The 18,412-nt window shown below is 62.7% G+C and overlaps 2 protein-coding genes across 2 annotated transcripts in view; one reads left to right on the forward strand and one right to left on the reverse strand.

Annotated features, from left to right (window-relative positions):
- The window catches only part of EVL (Enah/Vasp-like), an 88,268-nt gene extending 87,329 nt beyond the window's left edge, over window positions 1–939 (forward strand). Inside the window, exon 14 of the mRNA XM_012650099.1 lies at window positions 410–939. Coding sequence (XP_012505553.1) covers window positions 410–447 — 38 coding nt within the window. The 3' untranslated portion in view covers window positions 448–939. The remainder of the gene's footprint in view (window positions 1–409) is intronic.
- A 2,251-nt stretch (window positions 940–3,190) lies between these two features.
- Window positions 3,191–18,166, reverse strand: DEGS2 (delta(4)-desaturase, sphingolipid 2). Its single transcript, XM_012650100.1, has 3 exons — window positions 18,041–18,166; window positions 5,095–5,837; window positions 3,191–3,340 (listed from the first exon to the last, which is right to left on the reverse strand). Exons 1-3 carry the CDS (start codon window positions 18,120–18,122, stop codon window positions 3,194–3,196), a joined length of 972 nt encoding a protein of 323 aa, XP_012505554.1. The 5' UTR covers window positions 18,123–18,166; the 3' UTR covers window positions 3,191–3,193.
- Window positions 18,167–18,412: the final 246 nt, after the last annotated feature.

The following is an 18,412-nucleotide window of genomic DNA, read 5'->3' on the forward strand; positions in this document are numbered from 1 at the left end:
GCCAGAGCCCAACCTCCACTCTGTCAGAGAGGGGCTCCCAGGTCCTCCAGTAGACCTGGGTCCCGTATGTCCAGGGCCTCCAAAGACCCTGCAGCTCAGCACGGGCAGCTCCTCACGCAGGGTCCTGGTGCTCAGCGGCCCCGAGGCCATGGGCCGGTCACTGGCCTCCACCCCGCGGCAGGGACTACTGCAGGAGAAGGGGCAGAGGAGACCCCAAGCGCTCTGTTATCACGCAAAGGTCTGTGCCAAAGCCCACAGCACTGTTGGGCCTCCAGCCTGTGCCCCCGGCTCTGAGAGACAGTGGGGGACGGGCCCCAGGCAGGTCTGTCAGGAGTGAGGTCCAGGCACCTGGCAGGAGCGGGGGCCGGGCCAGCCCTGCGCGCTGAGCCTCCCCTGTGCCTGTCCCCAGCCATCAGGCAGGAGCTGAGCGGCATCAGCACCACGTAAACGGCGCCGAGACGTCGAGGCCGTCGGGAGGACAGCGAGGCGCCCATCCAGCCCCAGCCTCCAGCACACGCAGAGCTGCACGGAGCTTGGAAGCGCTTCATTTAACAGTCTTAACCTGTGATAAAATATTAAAATGAGGAAACAAAGTTCAGTTCCAGGATTTTTTTAGATTCTACCTGACACAGAACACCAGGTCTACTCGTCTTTTTTGTATTTTATATTTGCTTATTTAAGTGTACATTTCTTTTGGGTTATAGAGAGGACACCCCGATCCCCCACCCCCACCAAATCACCTGCTTCATTAGATGGTTTCCAAGTTTTCTCCTAGGTGACGCTCTTAGCGCCTCTGCTGGCTATGATGGCCAGGCACAGCGTGGTGTCACCACACAGCAGAGCTGTCTGAGCGCAGCTCTGTCCCCAGCAATCATGGTGTTGAAACTGTCCGTGCACCGTGGTGTCTGTGTCCACACGGTAATAAACGGTTTACTGTCCACAATTTCGGGCTCCTGCTCTCGCTCTCTTGCACTGGTTCTAGGTGGCTCTTGGCAGGGGATAGGCCCACGACCATGGCGACAGGAGTCAGAGGAGCAAGACAAGGTCTTCAGTGGGTGGCTGGGCTCGATCGGAACATCCGAGACCTGGGAGGGTGAGCTGGGGCAGCATAGCACCTCCGGCCCGTGACCTGGAGCTGGGCCTCAGGTCCTGCCTGCGGGGACCCCCCCCACCCCCACCCCTACGGTCTCCCCCTGGGTGGATGGGCCCTAAGTGCAGCTGACGCCTCGGAACACCACAGGGACCCCCTGCCCCCGCGCGCCTGTACCGTTCAGATGGAGGAATGGGACTGGGGCCCAGCACGTGGCGGGCAGAGGGAAGGCGGCTCTGCCTCCTGCACCCTCGGGGGGCGGGGGAGGGGGGTCTCTGCCCTGTGGCAGCAGGTGCAGGCCACACGCCTGCCTAAGGCACCCGCTCCCCATCACGGCCAGAGAGAGTCCGACCCTTGCAGCCTTGAGGTCCTGGGACTGTTCATGCTCCGGATTGTCCCACGTGACCTCCCACAGCCACAGAGCACTCTCTGTGCCCAGCCACCCTGAGGGCCACCGGGGGAGGCGCTCACCTCCCGGGCCTGGTCTGCTGATTACAAGGGGCCTACCATTTCCTGGTCCGGCTCCTGACGTACCTCAGCTCCCTGAGTGTTCCGCAGCCCTGAACGATGGGGGTGGCTGTGCTGCCAGCCGCGAGGCGAGACGCCAAGGCTGGGCTCCCAGGACGGCTTCCCAGGTCTGATGGCCGTTCTGAGCCAGGTCCAGGAATCCCCCAGTCTTGGGCCTGGGGGCTGGGGAGCTGGCAGGTGGCCTTCAGAGGGCCGATGCAGCCCTGGGGGCTCCGAGCCCCTGCTGACACCCTCCCCCCAGAGAACAGAGGCCTTCTCCTTGGGACTGCTGACACCCTCGGACCCCAGGCCCCAGCCGGTGGGTGTGGCCCGGACGTGCCCCTTTGTGCAGTCTGCAGAAAGGCCTGCTGGTGGGTGGAGGAGCCCTCTAGGCACAGCCACGGGAGGGGCTGGCTCTCCGGTTTTCCTGGGCCTACGGGCGGCCCGCCCAAGATCAAAGTCCTCGCAGAACAAGCCCTGGACTAGACCTCTTGCCTGCGCCATGTCAGCAGTCAGACCATTCGGAGACAGTGCCTGGCACCACGCAAGGCCACTCTCAGGCCTCCTCCCAGCCCTCCCTCTCCTAGGGCAGCAGGGACAGCCAAGCCCTAGCCTCAGCCTCCCTTCCCTAAGCCATGGAGGCTGCCTTCCCAGGGCTGCGGGGAGGGCCTCACTCCAGCACCCCACTGCTGCCTGCCCGCCTGCCTCTGGGACACCAGGACTCCTCACCCCACCCCAATCCAGCCCCCCAGGAGAAGGCAGCCTCCTTAGGTCCCAGCTGTGCCATCAGCCCTTCTGCAGAAAGGGCAGATGTGTGTCCCCGCTTCATACAGACTCCAAGGACACTGCCCAGCCTGCTTCCCGCTGAGCATTCATCTGCCCGTCCGGCCCCTGAGCTCGGGCACCTGTCCTGTGTGGAGTTCGCTAAGCCCCCACCTCTGAGGGCGGGGAGATAGATAGGCCCCACTGTCGGGCCTGAACCCTCTCTGGGCTCAGGGAAGGCTTCCTGTAGGGGGAGGGCAGAAGGCAGAGGGGCCCTGCAGAGCTCAGCCAGGGAGGGGAGGGGCTTCAGGCCAGGCATGCCTTCGGCTGCGCACACCCAAGAGGCCACCGTCCTCCCAAGGAGCCAGAGCAAACGGGACACGACATGGGACTGGCCTGGACGAAGCACCGCTTGGGCCTCAGGCTCCACCTGCCAGGGCAGCCGGGCCACCACCACCCCTCAGAACACACTCCACAGACTGTGACAACACACACTGGATTTAATTTAGGGCACAGGAACACCAGAGAAGTCCGCTCCGTGGCAACCGTGGGCACAGAGCACCTCGGTCTCGGTGGGTGGGGCGGGGCCAGAGGGGGAGGCCTGTCCCAAGGCCGCAGCGAGTCCACGTGCAGACCAGGCACTGTGCCAGGCTGCAGCCCTGCCACTGTCGCCAGGGCTGGCTGCCGATGGCAATTCCAGGGCCTGCTGGGGGACGAGAGCAGCAGCCCTCTGCGGAGTCAAACGCGGCCCAGCCAGCTCTCGGGCTCTAGGCCGTGGCAACCAGCAGGAGCAACCTGGGGCTCCCACCCCGCAGGACAGGGGTCCGACCAGGCTCACAGACGGTCCTCCGCCAGCTTGCACACCCGCTTCACCCTGGCGTAGGGCCCCAGGGAGTCCTCAAACACAAAATCCCAGAGCACCTTCACCCACGAGAGGTGCTGCGGCAGGTGGTCGTAGTACTCGGGCGCGATCTTCCGCACCTGCAGGGGGAGGGGCTGGTCAGCGCGTCTCAGCCAGCTGTCCCCTCCGCCACACGCACTCACACGCGCACACACCGTCCCCTCCTGGGGTGCCAGTGTCCACCTCCCTGCCTGCCCCCCCTCCTCAGGCTGCCTGAAGGGGAGCGAGGGACCCAGGCTGAGCCAAGACCCTGCCGCAGTGGACGCCAACGGGCTCAGCTCGGGGCCCTGCCCAGGTGGGAGTCCAGGAGTGAACGTGTGCCCCCCCGCCCCGCGCCCACCCCCAACTTTCTGATCCAGGACCAGGGGCTTCCTTCCCCTCCCAACACCACCTGGCCTGAGTCCTGCTGCTGGGCCCTCGGCCCCCCAGGGCCTCACCCGTCACACCCTCCTCCCCACCTCAGTACTTGTCACTTCCCAAATGCCTGTCCTGCACCTCCTCTCCCCGGCCTTCGCTCCCGCCTCCAGGAACTGCTCCAAGCAGCTCTGCCTGCCGCCAGCGCGCGGCCTTGGCCCCGCAGGACGCCCTCCCCACCCCCAGGGAGCACGCGCCCAGGGCACAGGGCATGTGGAGCCCCACCACACGGGAGGACAGCGGAGCTGAGAGACACACGGGGCCTGCGCCTGGCGCCGGGGCCTTTCGCTTTGCTCGGGAAAAGTAAAGGCTGGTGGCTGACACGGGCACTCGGCGACCAGCTCAGGTCAGATCCTCACTCTGCCACCTCCTGAGCAGGTGGCACCCCTCTCTGAGCCTCTGCCTGCCTGTCTGGAAAATGGGGGTGATGGATAACGAGGGCATCTGCCTCCTGGGCTGCAGCGGAGGTCAGGTGAGATGGCAGCGGCACAGAGCAGGCTCTGGAACGGTCGGCGGGAAAGGAGGGGCGGGACACGGGCTGTCGGACTCCAAGATCACACGGGCCAGGGCACACGCATGTGCGCACACACGGGTGTGCACCAACACCTGTACACCCAGACAAGCACAGGTAACCACATGCACAGCACCTGCACTCACACAATCACAGGACAGACGTGCTCACACACAAACGTGCACACACAGACTCGCACGCTCAGGCACCCGAATGTCCTTCCCACCCCACCTTTGCCGCAGGTCACCTCAGCTCTTTCTAAGCAGCCAGTTGCCATCAAGGTGTCAGACGGGGGCCAGCTGAGGGGCTCCTCCTCCTCCCCTTCCTCCCCTTCCTCCCATCTCGCTCAGAAATTCTCCAACTCCAGGTCTCCCAAGGCGGAGGTGCCAACCCCAGAGGCTTCTGTCCCCTGGCAGCTCAGGCCAAACCCCTTGGTTTGCAAAGGGCCAGGCCCATCCTGTCCACACTGGCCATGTCTGAGCTAGGAGGGGGCCCCTGGAAGGTCACAGGGCAGTGACAACAAGTAAGCAGGGACAGGGAGTCTGGAGGCAGGAAGGAGGGTGCTTCACATGCAGTATCACTAACACCAACCCACTTTGCAGAAGAGGCAGCTGAGGCCCAGAGAGGGCAAGCAGCTTGCCCACGGACACACAGCCAGTAAACAGCAGAGTGGCTTCAGGCAGGTTTCCACTGAACAAAGCAGCCCCATACTACATGTGCCTCTTGAGACCAGCTGGGGACTCGCCTGTGCTGTGTGGCCTTTCCTAATGCCTTGGGGACCACAAGTGGGAGTGGCCATCCCATGACCAGCACAAAAAGGAAAAGGTAGCCCGAACCCAGCCCAGGGCCCTCCCCAGGGGTCCCCACCTCCTTTGACATGCTCAGCCCCGCCAGCCCGCAGCCACGTACCAGGGGCAGGTTGCAGCCGGGGATGCTGGGGAAGTCGTGGTGCTCCACGTGGTAGCCCGCGTTGAAGGTGATCCAGTTGAGAGGCCCGTAGTAGGAGTAGGTCTCATGGCCCTTGAGGAACATGTAGTGCTCGGCCACAAAGTGGCCCGAGATGGGGTGCAGGCCCAGGCCCAGGAAAGAGCTGGCCAGCAGGTAGGCCACGGGTTTGAGCCCCCACAGGGCAAAGATGGCGGCATCGGCTGCCAGCTGCACCAGGGTGTTGAGCACCTCCATGCGGGTCACGGCCTTGGGGTTCACGCAGAGCGGCCGCAGCGAGTAGAAGAAGGGCTGCAGCGCCAGCCAGAGCAGCTTGCGAGCGGGCGTGCAGAAGAACCAGCCCTCGAGGCGCGTGGGCACGTCCACGTCCAGCCCGTCGCCACCTAGGTAGCGGTGGTGGTCCACGTGGTACTTCTTGAAGGAGGCGGCGTAGGGCAGGCCCACGGGCAGGTTGGCGAAGATGGCAAACCAGCGGTTGCGGGCGGCGAAGCCCGTGCCGAAGGCGACGTTGTGCGAGATGTCGTGGATGGCCAGCGTCAGCGAGTGGTTCACGCAGCCGCCGAAGACGTAGGCCCAGAAGAGCAGCCAGCGCCACGCCAGCGTCCGCACCAGCCAGCAGGCCAGCAGCTGCGCCAGCACCAGCCCCAGCACCGTCCACTTGAGGTGCGGGTCCGGCCGCATCAGGGCCTTGATGGCCGGGTACTTGGCTGCGGGTGAGACAAGGGGGCATCTGAGGCAGGAACCCGCCACAGGCGGGGGCGCCACACGCGCGCTGCCCACCCTGCCCCTTCCCTTCCCTCCCTCCACTCTTCCTGTCTTCCCTCCCTCCCTCCACCACCTGTCCTGGAAGCGCCCAGGCAGTGGCATGGCGATACGCAGCCCCTCCCCAGCACCCTCTGCCCACCCCCAGGACCTCAGGGGGAGGGGCGGGAGTCACCGAGACCCAGCCCTGCCTTTGTGCTTCGGAGCCTTGGGCGTGCACACCCACCTCCCCACCACCTGGGGGGTCTGAGGGGACTTGCCAGAGTGGGGGGACTTGCCCCCAGCCTAAATAAAGATCAGCCGTCAACACGGGTCTCAGAAACGTAATGATGCGATGCCAGAAATCAAAGCAGCCGCAGAGCTACGGCTGCCCGGCCCCCGGCGCGCCCCGGCCAGCTGCACATCGTGCCGTGCACCACCGGGGCTCAGACGCAGCCTGAGAGTGACAACGCAGCCTGCACACCCCCAAACCCAACAGGTACCGGGGTGGGCATCGGTGGCCAGGGAGGGGAACACTGAGGCTCCGCTTTGTCGTGAGAGTTTCGGTTTGTAAAACAAGCCAGAACTGAAGGAAATGTAAGATGTTGGGTGCACTGGTTTCACGTGGGACATGTTTGTTATAGTATCTTCTGTACTTTCCTGTTTTTTGTTTTACAAAAAAGGAAAAAACAACAAGGGTGGGAGTCGGCCGAGCAGGGGAGGGCGGGAAGGAGCAGCAGGGTGGGGGGACACCCAGACCCCCGGGTGAGGGGAGCTGTGCCTTCCAGAAACCTGTGGCTGCTCGGCAGGAGGGGCTGGCGGGTTGGAGGCAGAAGGTGAGCGCGCAGGCTACGTAGGAGGGACAGGGCGGGGGGTCGCCACATACTCCAGGTGACAGACACCCCCGAGTCTGCTCTGTCCCCTGCTCCCCAGGCAAAGGCAAACAGACCCTCAGAGATGGAGCCGGTACCATCACGCACAGGTGCGGAAACTGAGTCAGAAGGGCGGGGGCTTGTCCCAGGGCACCCCCAGGTCAGTCAGCACTGGTCTCTCGGGTCCCCAACATCACCAGTGTCCACTCCACCCCACCCAGCCATCAGGCGGGCGGCCCAGGCGCCCCTCCTCAGGGCTGGCTGCGAAGAGGGCTCCCCAGGACGGTGGAGAGGCTGGGGACCCAGACTGGAATCGGCCAGACCAAGGCAGAATCGGCCCCAGCTCTGTCCGAGTGACCCAGGAAGTGGCCCCCACATGCGGAGTGCGGAGGGGCCGACACTGCTCAGCCCACCCGGGTCCTCCTCACAGGCGACAGGCGAGGAGACCGAGGCTGGGGTGATACGGGGTGGGGGGATTCCCACACCCGAGGGCACGTCCTGGCCTCCAGATGCCATCTGGTCACCAGCCTGCAAGGTACAGTTACGTCTCTCCAGTGACTGAAGACAAAACGTCGTGTCTGGGAGAAACCCGACAGCGTGGGCAACGGGACTCTGCCCCAGGCAGAGGAGACTCAGGCCTAAAACTCTCCCGCCGAGCTGTGGAGCCACAGGCTGGGGCCCCAGGGCCGTCCAGACCTCGCTGTGTGGCAGGGCTGCGTTCCTGGCCTCTCTGGGCTCAGCATCCCTAGCATAAGCTGGCGAGGGCGTGCTGTGCCTCTCGAGGTCTCGGTCCCACTGAACCACACTGGTCCCCACGGGTGGCACAGCCCGCGTCTGCTGGGAGATGTTGGGAAGAAGTCCTATAACGTCCTATAACCACAGGCCCATCTGCCCAGGAAGCCGACAGAATCCCTCGGGCCAAAATCCCGGCGGCCCACAGCCGAGCCCTGCTGCCTGCCAAGCCCCGCCTCACCTTGCAGCGACATGTTCCTGGCCCCAAACCAAGGGAGCAGCAACCCCGGGGACACCCTCCAGGTGGCCCAAGGTACTGCCCCTACCTCTCAGGGCCAATGCTGCATGTGGCCCCAGAGCAGCTGGCAGGGTGGGCAGAGTAGGACGCCCCACCGCCCACGGCCCCATTCCATCCGCCTCAGGCCTGACACGGTGTCACCAGCCTGGGAGGAGCTGCACGCACAGTGCAATCTCCCAGGCCCTCTGACCCCAGATGCCATCTCCCTGGGAGCCAGCCAAGGACATGACCCCATTAGATCCACAAGAGGAACAGCCCCAGCACGTGTAAGCAGAACTTCGAGAGAGCAGGGAAGCCCAGCGACGGGTAACAAACCTCAGCCCCGCTCAACGGGGGCCCAAGGGGGCCAGAGCCTGTGGGAGGACAGGAGGAAGCAGAGTTCGGAGTGAGGTTCAAGTGCAGGCCAGCCCGGGTTCAAATTCCAGCTCCAAATAAGGGCTTCATATCCAGAACATACAAAGAACTCATACAACTCAACAACAAAAAGACAAACCACCCAAATAAAACATGGGCAGAGGATGGGAAGAGACATCTCTCCAAAGATGACATCTACCTGGCCAACAAACACACAAAGAGATGCTCAACGCCGTTAGTCATCAGGGAAATGCGAATTGAAACCGCAGTGAGGATGGTGCTACGGCTTGAGCGCCCCTTCCAAAACTCAGGCTGCAATTTCACCCCAGCGTGGCAGGGCCGAGAGGTGGGGCTTTTAAGAGACGATTGAGTCAAGAGGACTCTGCCCTCAAGAATGTATTAATGCATTCATGGATTAATCACTTATCATGGGAGGGCAGCTGGTGGCTTTATACGAAGAGGGAGAGCGGAGCTGGCACGTTAGCACGCACGGCGTCCTCCCCACGGATGCCCTGTGCCTCGGCACTCCGTGGAGGGTCCCCACCAGGGGAAGGCCCTTGCCGGATGCAGCCCCTCGACCTGGGACTTCCCAGCCTCCAGAACCGTGAGCAATCACCCACAGCAGGTGTTCCATCGTAGGCAACGGAAAATAGACCAAGACGGACGGCTGAGATTTTTCTTAAAAAGGAAAAGAACAATTGTTGGGGAAGATGTGGAGAAACCGGAACGTTCACGCGTCCCTGGTGGGAACGTAAGACGGGGCGGCCGCGGCAGAGGACAGTCTGGCCGCCCCTCAGAAAGCGAAAGGTCGCGCGCCCTGTGAGCCGGCAGCCCACTTGGGACTCGGACACGTGTTCGCGGCAGCACGATCCCACAGAGGGATGAACGGAGGGACAAACGGGTGTGTCCGCACCGTGGAACGCTGCTCAGTCTGAAAAGGAAGGGAATCCGGACGCGTGCCAACCTTGGACGGGCCCGAGGGCGCTAGGCTGAAATAAGGCGGCACCAAGAGGACTAACATCGTACGGTCCCGCTTACGAGAACTATCTAGAATGGACAAGTCCGTAGAGACAGAATAGGTTAGAGGTTACCGGGGGATGGGGCTGGGGCTAGGGCTGGGAGTGAGTTTCGATTCGGGGTGGGGATGAGTTTTGGAAACAGCAGTGTTGGCTGCACAACATTGTGAATGCCATTTATGCCACCAAATTGTACACTTAAAAATAGTTAAAATGGCAAATTTTATGTTATGTATATTTTACCACGATAAAAATGAAAGTTTTAAAGAATCCCAGCTTCGGGGCGGGCGACCTCAGCTCCAGAGGCTCAGCGTCCGGGCTCCCCGGGAGGTCAGCGAGAGGAGGCGCCGCGGCAGGCGCCCGGGCCGGTCCTGCGCCGTCCTGGCTAACAAGAGTGGACCACGGAGGCAGCGGCCAAAAGACAGGCGACCAGAATGTCACCTGCAGTCAGTCGCAGCTGCGTAATGTGTTGACGGAGACAGGAGGGTTGGAAGCAAAGGTGCCAGGTGGCAGGGCAGTTCATGGTTTTCCCTTCGGCCCTGTCCACGTTGCTTAATGGTGGCTTCCCGGGTTGTGCTCAGGAGGGGACCTGGGACAGGCCTCCAGGGAGGCTCGGCCCCAGGCAGGCTGAGGGAGGCAGGACCGTGGGGCGAAGGCTCTGGCGCCTTCAGCCACCAGAGCAGTACTTAAGATGCAGGAAGAGCCTGGCGCCTGTGGCGGGCAGAACGGCAGGCCCACGAGGACGCCCACATCCTGACCCCACAGCCCGCGACCGTGGGGGGGTCCCGCGGCCAGGGAGAACTGAGAACAGATGGAACTAAGGCTGCTAATCGGTGACCCTAAGATTCGAGGTGACCCTGGGTTGTCCTGGTGGGCCCGGTGCTGTCAGAAGGGCCCTCAAGAGTGGGAGAGGGAGGCAGGAGAGGAGGTCCCAGCGCTGTGACCTGAGACAGACTCATCCTGCCACTGCTGGCTTTGAAGACGCAGGAAGCGTGGGCAGCTCCAGAACGAATTTCCCACTGACCCTCCAGAGGAACGCGGCCCCGCGCACACCCTGACTTCAGCCCAGGGAGCACAGGGCAGACTCCGACCTCCAGAGCCCCAGGGTGACGAATGTCCTGCTTCAAGCCACCAAGTCTGTCGTCCTCTGTTACCACAGCAACCAGAAACTCACACAGCGCCCAGAAAGCGGGAGGGGCTGGCAGACCTTGCCAGCCATCTCTCCTGGACACACAGGCCAGACTCTGCCCTGCCCTTTGAGCGCCCCACCACCCACCAGCTCCGACCGAGCGTCACCCACCAGGCTCAGAGCGGGTGCGACTCTGGCAAGAGAGACAAAGGACCCCTGTGGGCCCACACACCACGCCTGTCACTTCGGCTGGTGGGGGAGGAGCCAGGCACCTGCTGTGCCCTGGGGCAGTAGATGGGGGGCACATGACCAGGCCTCACCCCAGCTTGTTCCTGCCCCAACAGGGGCCGGGTCAAGGGGACACTCCAGAGGGTGTGTCTCAGTGTCACCCAGAAAAATGGGCGCATTTAATGGGGGGCCCTTGCAAGGTGGACCCGGGCAGGAAGAAGCGTCTTCATGGCAAACAAACAGGGCAAGGAGGACAAGCGACAACCTGGGGAGGCTCCGGCCACGGCCCCTGCGGGAAAATCCCGAGCAACGTCCCCCGGACCTCTGCACACCTGGACGTCGGGCCGGGGCTGCGCGGACTCCTCCAGCCTCCCTCTCACCCAGGCGGCAGCCTCTGGGCACCAGCCTCCCCCTAGGCCCCTGAGGGCAGTGGCGAGCCCCTCACCTGCCAACCTGTGCACCTGGGGCCCACCTGGGGACCCACCAGCTCAAGGCCGCAGGCTTCCACAAGGCAGGCGGCTCCTGCTTCCCCTTGGACGGAGGCCAAGCCTTGGGACAAGAGGGCGGGACAGGCCACACCTGCACCAGGTGAACCACAGGTGGAGGCCGAGGCCCCCAGTTCTTGGATCCAGGCCAGCATGTGCATGCCACTTCTGTGCCCCTCAGTAGCAAGAGCAATGACAGCCTGGCAGCTGTGACCTTGGACAGTGAGCCTCAGCCTCCCGATCTGCTGAATAAGATAGTAAGTCCTACCTCTGGGCTAGGGCGTGGGGTCCCTCCACTCCCCGCCCAGCCTGCCTTTGGGGAGCTCCATGCCCATCCTCCTTTCCAGCAGTTTCCCAAGGACCCGCCGCCCCTTCCGAGCCCCAGCCTCCCCTCCACCGCGCCAGGCGCTCCACCCCACACCTGCAGAGAGGAGCAGCACCCACCCCGCCGGCCCCTTGCCCAGCCCCAGCTGTGTGCCGTCCTGTCTCCCACAGGATGCGCCGGGGCCCACAGAGCTGCCGGAACCTCGGGTGCAGCCCCCGGGCCGACCCCTCCGATGGCCACACCATGGGCAGACAGTGGACTGTTCTCAGCCTGGCCTGAGCACAGGCCCATCGGGCAGGAGGCCTGGCTCGGCGAGGTCCCGAAAGTGCCAGGGGCGGGGGGCTCATCCCTAGGTCCTCATCCAGGCCAACAGCAGGGCGCCCGTCGCTGACTGCCCACGGCCTCCCCAGCCTGGTCTTCTCCTCTGGGAAATGGGGCGACGCTCCTATGTGCCTATCGGCTGCAGGGAGGCCCACGGGAAGACCCGAGCCTGGGGGCGCAGGTGCCCAGTAGCACAAGCGGGTACAGCTGTCACGAAACACTGCTCTATCTCAGAGTCAAAGCCGGTCTGAGGACGGTCTGGCCCCAGGCCTATTTTGACGAGAGCAGGCCTGAGCCCACCAGGCTGTGGGAGCCACCAGACGCTGCCATCCTGCCAGAAGCAACTCAAAACTGGGCAGAGGTGCACAGCAGCTAGACACCAGGCAGCGCAGGGGTGTGACAGAGGGGGACAGACAGTGAGCCCCAGATCGCCAAGGCACTTTCTGGCCACAGTGCAGGGGAGAAGAGCTCCAGGAGCCGCGCGGGCAGAGGACAGCACTGAGGGAGGCGAGGACCCGCACCCCGGGTCCTGAGGGCTTCGCTGGAAGCAGGAACCCCCTGACAGCTCCGAGAGCAGCAGCCTCAGGACCCGTGAGCCCAGTGGGTTCTGGAGGTAGCTCAGGCTGGGAGTCCCAACCCCTGGGGCAGAGACACCGCACTGAGCACCCCGGCCTCCAGGGACAACCCCGGCAACGCCTGCCTTAGTGTGGGGCTGCTCTAGACCCCCCACAACACTGGGGAAAAGGATCGAGCTGACCCGAAATCCACTGCCAGGATGGAGCTCGACCCCATCCAAGGCGACTGCAAAGATCCACCACTTTTAACTCCAGAGTCACCAGGTCCCGGGGGAGTGGGAGGCCTGCGGACGCTGGGGACCACCGGCCCTGCAGACCACGCACAGGAAGAGGTTGAGGCCACTCTGGGTGCAGTCAGGACTTGGCAGTAACGGAAGCTGTAGCCTGGAAGTGTCCAGCTGCCAGGGGTCAAGGATGGTCAGGGACAGGAGAGGACAGGCACCCCCGGGCTGAGCACGGGCGCAGGGCCTCAGCGGGGGCAAGGCAGTGGTGACTGGGACTCGAGCGAGGCACGGGGCAGGGCGGCTCGGCTGTGTGGTTGAGGCGGGAGAGAGGAAGGCCCTGGGGAGGGCAGGAGGGAGATGTGGATGGGTGTCACAGAGGAGGCGGCGGGGGTGCTGGTGCCGGTGACAGCTGGCTGGATAGAGGGACACCCAGGGAGCTGGGAAAGCATTATTTCTGGGTGCGCCCACGAGGGCTCTTCCCGAGGAGCGGGGCACCGTCCAGGCGGCTGAGGGCCCGGCAAGAACACGAAGGCGGAGGGAGGGGTTTCCTCTGTCCCTCCCCCACCCCCTCGGAGCTGGGACACAATCTTCTCCTGTCCTTGAACATCCGTCAGAACCGCAGCCTTTGGACTCCAGGACTTGTGCCCACCCCACCCCGGCTCCCAGGCCTTCGTCCGCAAATTACACCATCGGCCTCCCCGGTTCCGAGGCTCTTGGACTCGGACTGAGCCACCAGCGTCCCGGGGAATCCAGCTTGCAGAGGCCTGTCGTGGGACTGCTCAGCCTCCAAAATCGTGTGCGCCAGTTCCCCTAATAAACCCTCTCTCGTGGACAGGGAGAGCACGAGATCCTACGATCCTGTTGCTTCTGTCTCTCTGGACAACCTCACTAATACGGGGCCTCTTCTAGGGGCCAGAGGGAAGGATACAGGGAAGTGGGAGGGACTGGGCAGGGAGCCGCTGGGCTCTGGCCTTGCACTCCATCCTTTCTGGCCGCAGGAGAGGTGGAAAGCCTGAGGGGGAGCAGCGGGGGAGCAGCACAGTGCCCTGGCAGCCCCACGAGGAACGGCAGGCCAGCATGGGCAGGGCCTGGCCCTGGCTGGACACCCAAACCTGGCCCAGCCAAGCTGGTTCTACCTGGCTGTGGGCGCTCGGCTGACCTTAGGTGTGACCCTGCCTGCTCGGGCCCCCGGCCTGGATGGCAGGTAGCTGGGCTACACGCGCGCCTCCAGCGCTCCCTGCTCCATAGCGTACCCAGCAGCCCGACATGCACAGCCACGTGGGACTGAAGGGCAACAAACCCACATAAATGGTTTTCTAGCAGTGGCCCCAGCTGGGGCCCAGGACAGCTGGGCAGCTGGCCACAAACAACAGCATTGCTAGAAGTCACGTCGTCCAGGTATGACACAGGAAGGAGGAATCTGAGGTCCAGGGAGGCTCAAGGAAGGGCCCAACAAGGCACAGCAAGACAGAGCCAAGACTTGAACTCAGGACCCTTCTCCAGGCCAGCACAATACTAAGCTGGGATCCTGGCACAGACTCAGATTATCAGCACATATCTAGTGGGCTATTTTGGAGCAAAGCACCCAGAGAAAATGCTGGGTTGGACTCAGTCTGACCGCTGTGTGCCCTTGGGCAAGCCACTGTCCCTCTCTGGGCCTGTCTCTTCGCTTTCCACCTCTAAGGTGTCTGTGCTGATAGCTCCTGCACTGTGAGCACACAGAGGAGGGGTCTTTCCTGGGGGAACATGGGGAAGGAGGATGCAGCAGGTGCCAGGGTGTGGGGATGCATGGCACCATCCAGAACTGGATGCTCCTGCCACTTTCCCAGGGAGGCCAACTGCCATCAAGTGACAGTCACTTGCTAGCTACAGGGGAGGTAGTCCTCATCATCACCCAAGTGCTCCCCAAGTTTCCAACATTCCAATCTGCTGCCACCTGCTTCCTAGCTCCTGCTCGACCACAAAGCTGCTCAGGGTCAATGATGCCACCTGGTGGCCTCAGCAGGAAAGGCTTAGATATGACATCTCACGGTGGCCTCCTGGCCTTTCCCTGACCGGCAGCAGAGTAACCGGACCCTGGCCACGCCTCTCTTCGCAAAGACCCCCGACGCCCTTTTAACCCCTCTTCCTAAACATCTTCCTTCCAGCTCTGGCCTGATGCTCTAGGAACCTGCCTTCCCACAGCTTCTACCGCTGCCACCTCAGGTTTTGAGCCAAAAAACAAGCCTAACCCTGTCCATTCAGTGTGGGAGGCACCTCGGGGACCCAGTTTGACACAGAAAATGCAGAAAGTGGCCCCCAGTGCCTTCAGGAGTCACTGTGCTCCGCCGCCTCACCGGCCTCCTGCTACGCCTGCTTTTCACCCCACTGGAAATATGTGCCGACGGTCCGTGAGCATCCAGGCCCGGGTCGCAGACGGGAGGGGTCCCGCCTGTAGCTGGTGTCTCCACGGCTGGGTGACGAGGGCCCACAAACTCCCCTTGTGGCTGCGGCCAGCTCCGTTCTGGATTCCACCTACCACCTGCACAGGGAGTCCCAGCCAGGGCCCTTCCTAAGCAAATAATCCAGCGATTGCCAAGAGTCTTACTTCCTGGTTTTCCTCTTTTGTTTTTCTTTGATTATTTGAATGTTTTTTTCTGTGTGTGCTCTGCTTTTATAATTTAAAAAGCAAACAGAGTTACAAAGCTGTTTCTTTTCAAAAAAGCAAATCCAAAGCCTGTTTATTCCACTGGCCATGGCTCACTTGGTTTCTGCTGCAACCAGTCACCCTGGCTCTGTTCTCACCCTCTCGGGATGGGGTGCCTCGGCCCTGACCGGGGAGACACGGTTCTTAGGGGCTGCCATGGGACCCCACTTTCTGAGGACACTGTGCCCTGGGAGCATGTCCCCGTCCCAGGCAGGAGCTGCAGATGGACTCGGGCTCCACTGGCAGAGCTCTTGGATCCAGCTCTCTGCAAGGACTTCCGGGTTCTGACTCCAAGACTAGGATCTTTATTGAACATCGCTGGGCCCCAGGAGCTTGGCTGTTGCAGCGAGCTGGGTAGGGCAGGAGTTGGCCTGAGCATCAGCCTGGCTGCTGTGGCCTCCAGGCTGTGTGGCCCTGGGCAAGTCGCTTTCCTGCTCTGACCCTTACTCTGCTGCAAAGAGATGCTGGCAGTTACACATGGGATTTCTCCAGGTCTGGGGACAGGACAGGCAGCAAGAAAGCAGAGGTGGAAGGGAATGCCCTGTCCTCAGGGAACCACAGGCCTTGCCCATGCCTGTCATTGCAGCTGACATTCATTGAGTCCTGGGCTAAACACTTCACACGTCCCCTCGTTTAATTTGCACAGCTCCACAAGGAAGACGCTATTATTAACCTCTTTTCATTTGCGCAGGCCTCAATCTCCTGATCTGTTTACTGACTCACCCATAGCTAGTTAGTGGGCGTTGGGGTCCTTGCCAGGAGATTAGCTCCACAGCCGAGCTCTTGCCCTCTACCCCAGGCCCAAAGGGCTGAAGCCGTGGAGGGGAAACCCAGGCCTCTCATGCAGCCGGCGTCCTGCCTCACGAGCTAGACAGACAGCGAGAGCCAGCGAGAGCAGGGAAGGAGGACATTCACGCAGGCGAACGGCTCATGCAAGTGCCTGGGAGGAAGGGAGAACAGCACACTCCGAGTTCACTAGCTCAACACTGGTCAGGTGGGTAGGAAGCCACGGTCCCGATGGCAAAGGAGCACAGGTCAAGGGCCCCAAAGAGCCAGCCTCGAGAACAGGTACTCTGGGCCCTGGCCCCAGATGCCTCTGTCTTCCAGCCTTCCAATCTTCTCAGCCACCCCTCCAGAAAGCCCCCTAGATTGGTTCCAGGGCCTGTGGTTTCCCTTTTTAGAGAGACATCCTTCCCCATTCCTGGATTGCCAGGTACTGGGCACCTTCCCATCTGAGATCTCATTTTATCCTCACACCTACTCTGCCTGGTGGATGACAGCCCATTTTGCAGACTAGGAAAGTGAGGCTGCAGCCCAGAGTGTCTAGATCCCTCCAGGTGGCTCTGAGGTAGGCCTAGGCTCCCACTCTGTGGACCGTGAGCTCCTGTGGGCCAGGACGCTGGCAGCCTGTCTCCCAGCCTTCACCACCTGGGGCCAGGGGCCCAATGAGTCCTTTGAGGGGAAGCTGGGGACAGAAACAAACAGGGCCAAGGATGTCCCTGTTCTAGCCTAGCCCCACCCGAGACCTGCTGAGCAATAACCAGATGCCTCCTGCCCTGTTCACACAGTGGGGAGGGAGGGCCAGATGGCCCCTTAGGTCCCTCCCAGCCAGCTCCCGCAGCTCACAGCACAGCGGAGAGACCCCTGGTGAAGCAGCACGGAGAGCTGGGCTCTGCTTGCCTCATGGCGGAAACCACCGGAGTCACAAACCCACCGAGGGGTTTCCAGCCCCTGAACCCCCAGCTACTTCGGGGTGCAGTCACATTGTAGCCATTCAACGTATCTTGTTTGAAAGATTTAAAAGTCATAGTATGAACATTTCCATAGCCTTGGGGTGGGGCAGGAAGACACCAAGGTGCAGGACTCTAAGGAGTAAGGCCAATTGATTCAACTGCATTAAAAAAAAAAACAAAGCCTCTGTGATAGCAAAAGATGAAGTATAAACAGGAAGATATTTGCAACACATAAAACACAAGGGTTAAAGGCTTCCTATACAAAGAGCTCTAACAAATTAACAAGCCAACGACCAAACCCAAGAGAAAAAGACATTGGCCAATTAAAATTTGAAACCACCATCAAATAAATGCAAATTACACGCACAAGGAAAAACCATGGTTTCCCCAATCTGGGCGGTAAAGCATCAGAAGGATTAGCAGGTGTGCCCAAGCCAGGTGTCTGGGGGGGGGGGAGCGGCGGGCGTGCCGCAGCCCGCAGCGCACCTGCGACTTAGTGGTTTCTACCAAAAGCTTTTAACTCATGATCCCGGGTAAAGGACCGCACACCTGGGTCAGTCCTATCTGTGGGTTGGATGCGGCCGCCTGCGTGGGTGAACGAGGGTCAATCCACGTAGTAAAAATGACCTCGCAGAGACCACTAAGCGACAAGGAGGGGCGGCCACCGAGTTTTAAGCTACATGACAGAATAGACGGGATTCTTTGGTACAATCTTCGGGGTTTTTTTCCAAAAGGAAAAAAGCGTGTCTCTCGCTCCGCGTTCGTGCTCCCGCGTTCGGGCCGGGCTTGGCGGCGCCCGGCCCGCGGAGCTGCCTCGGCGGCAGGGTTGGCTCGAGCCCCACCGAGACCGAGTCCCCGGGGCCGCCCCCGTCCGGCCCGGGAGTGGCTCCTGTCCCACTGCCCGCAAGGACTAGCTGAGATGCGCTCCCGCGCTCGCGGGCCTCGGATCCGTCGCATCCCGGGACACAGGCAGGAACTGGGGGGAGCTTCAGACCGGGGCCGGGGGGCCCTCGGGGAGCCCGGCCGGGACGCGGGGCGGAGGGGCGGCACTCGCACGCCCTCGGGAGCCGGCATGCGGGAGTGCCCGCCGTGTCCGGCCCGAGCGGGAGCGACCATGCGGGCTCCGCTCGCCCGCGACTCCGGACTGGCCCTCGGAGCTGTCCCCACCCCCGGCGCGAGCCCCGCGCTCACCGAGCATCTCTTTGCGCCGCTGCGTGTGCGGCTGGTCGGTGTAGACCCACTCGAAGTCGCTGCGTCCCGCGCTGTTGCCCATGCTGGGGCCGGAGCGGGCACCGGGCGCTGCTCACTGGCGCGGCCCGCGCGGCGCGGTCTAGTTCAGGGCGCGGGGCGGGCCGGCGGCGGGGGCGGGGCCAGGCGCGCCCGAGGCGGGGCCGCCCCTGCGGGTCCCCAGCTGCGGGTCGCGTCCGGCGCTGTGCAGACCCCGCGCGGGCCGCGCCGCCCGCGTGCGCCCGCGGCTTCTCCCCACCTGGCTCGCCCGCGGCCAGTCGTCGGGTTTCACCGGGGCCCCTTGGCGGCCGAGCGCCAGTTCTCGCCACCGCCCGG

This window comes from Propithecus coquereli, unplaced genomic scaffold (genome assembly GCF_000956105.1).
Source record: "Propithecus coquereli isolate 6110/MARCELLA unplaced genomic scaffold, Pcoq_1.0 Scaffold310, whole genome shotgun sequence".
NCBI classification, from domain to species: Eukaryota; Metazoa; Chordata; class Mammalia; order Primates; family Indriidae; genus Propithecus; species Propithecus coquereli.

Coding starts and splice junctions, on each gene's coding strand:
- DEGS2 (XM_012650100.1), bottom strand. CDS start 18,122: ATGGGCAACAGCGCGGGACGCAGCGACTTCGAGTGGGTCTACACCGAC. Junction 5,838..18,040: donor GCGGCGCAAAGAGATGCTCG/GTGAGCGCGGGG, acceptor TCTCACCCGCAG/CCAAGTACCCGGCCATCAAG. Junction 3,341..5,094: donor CCGGCTGCAACCTGCCCCTG/GTACGTGGCTGC, acceptor CTCCCCCTGCAG/GTGCGGAAGATCGCGCCCGA.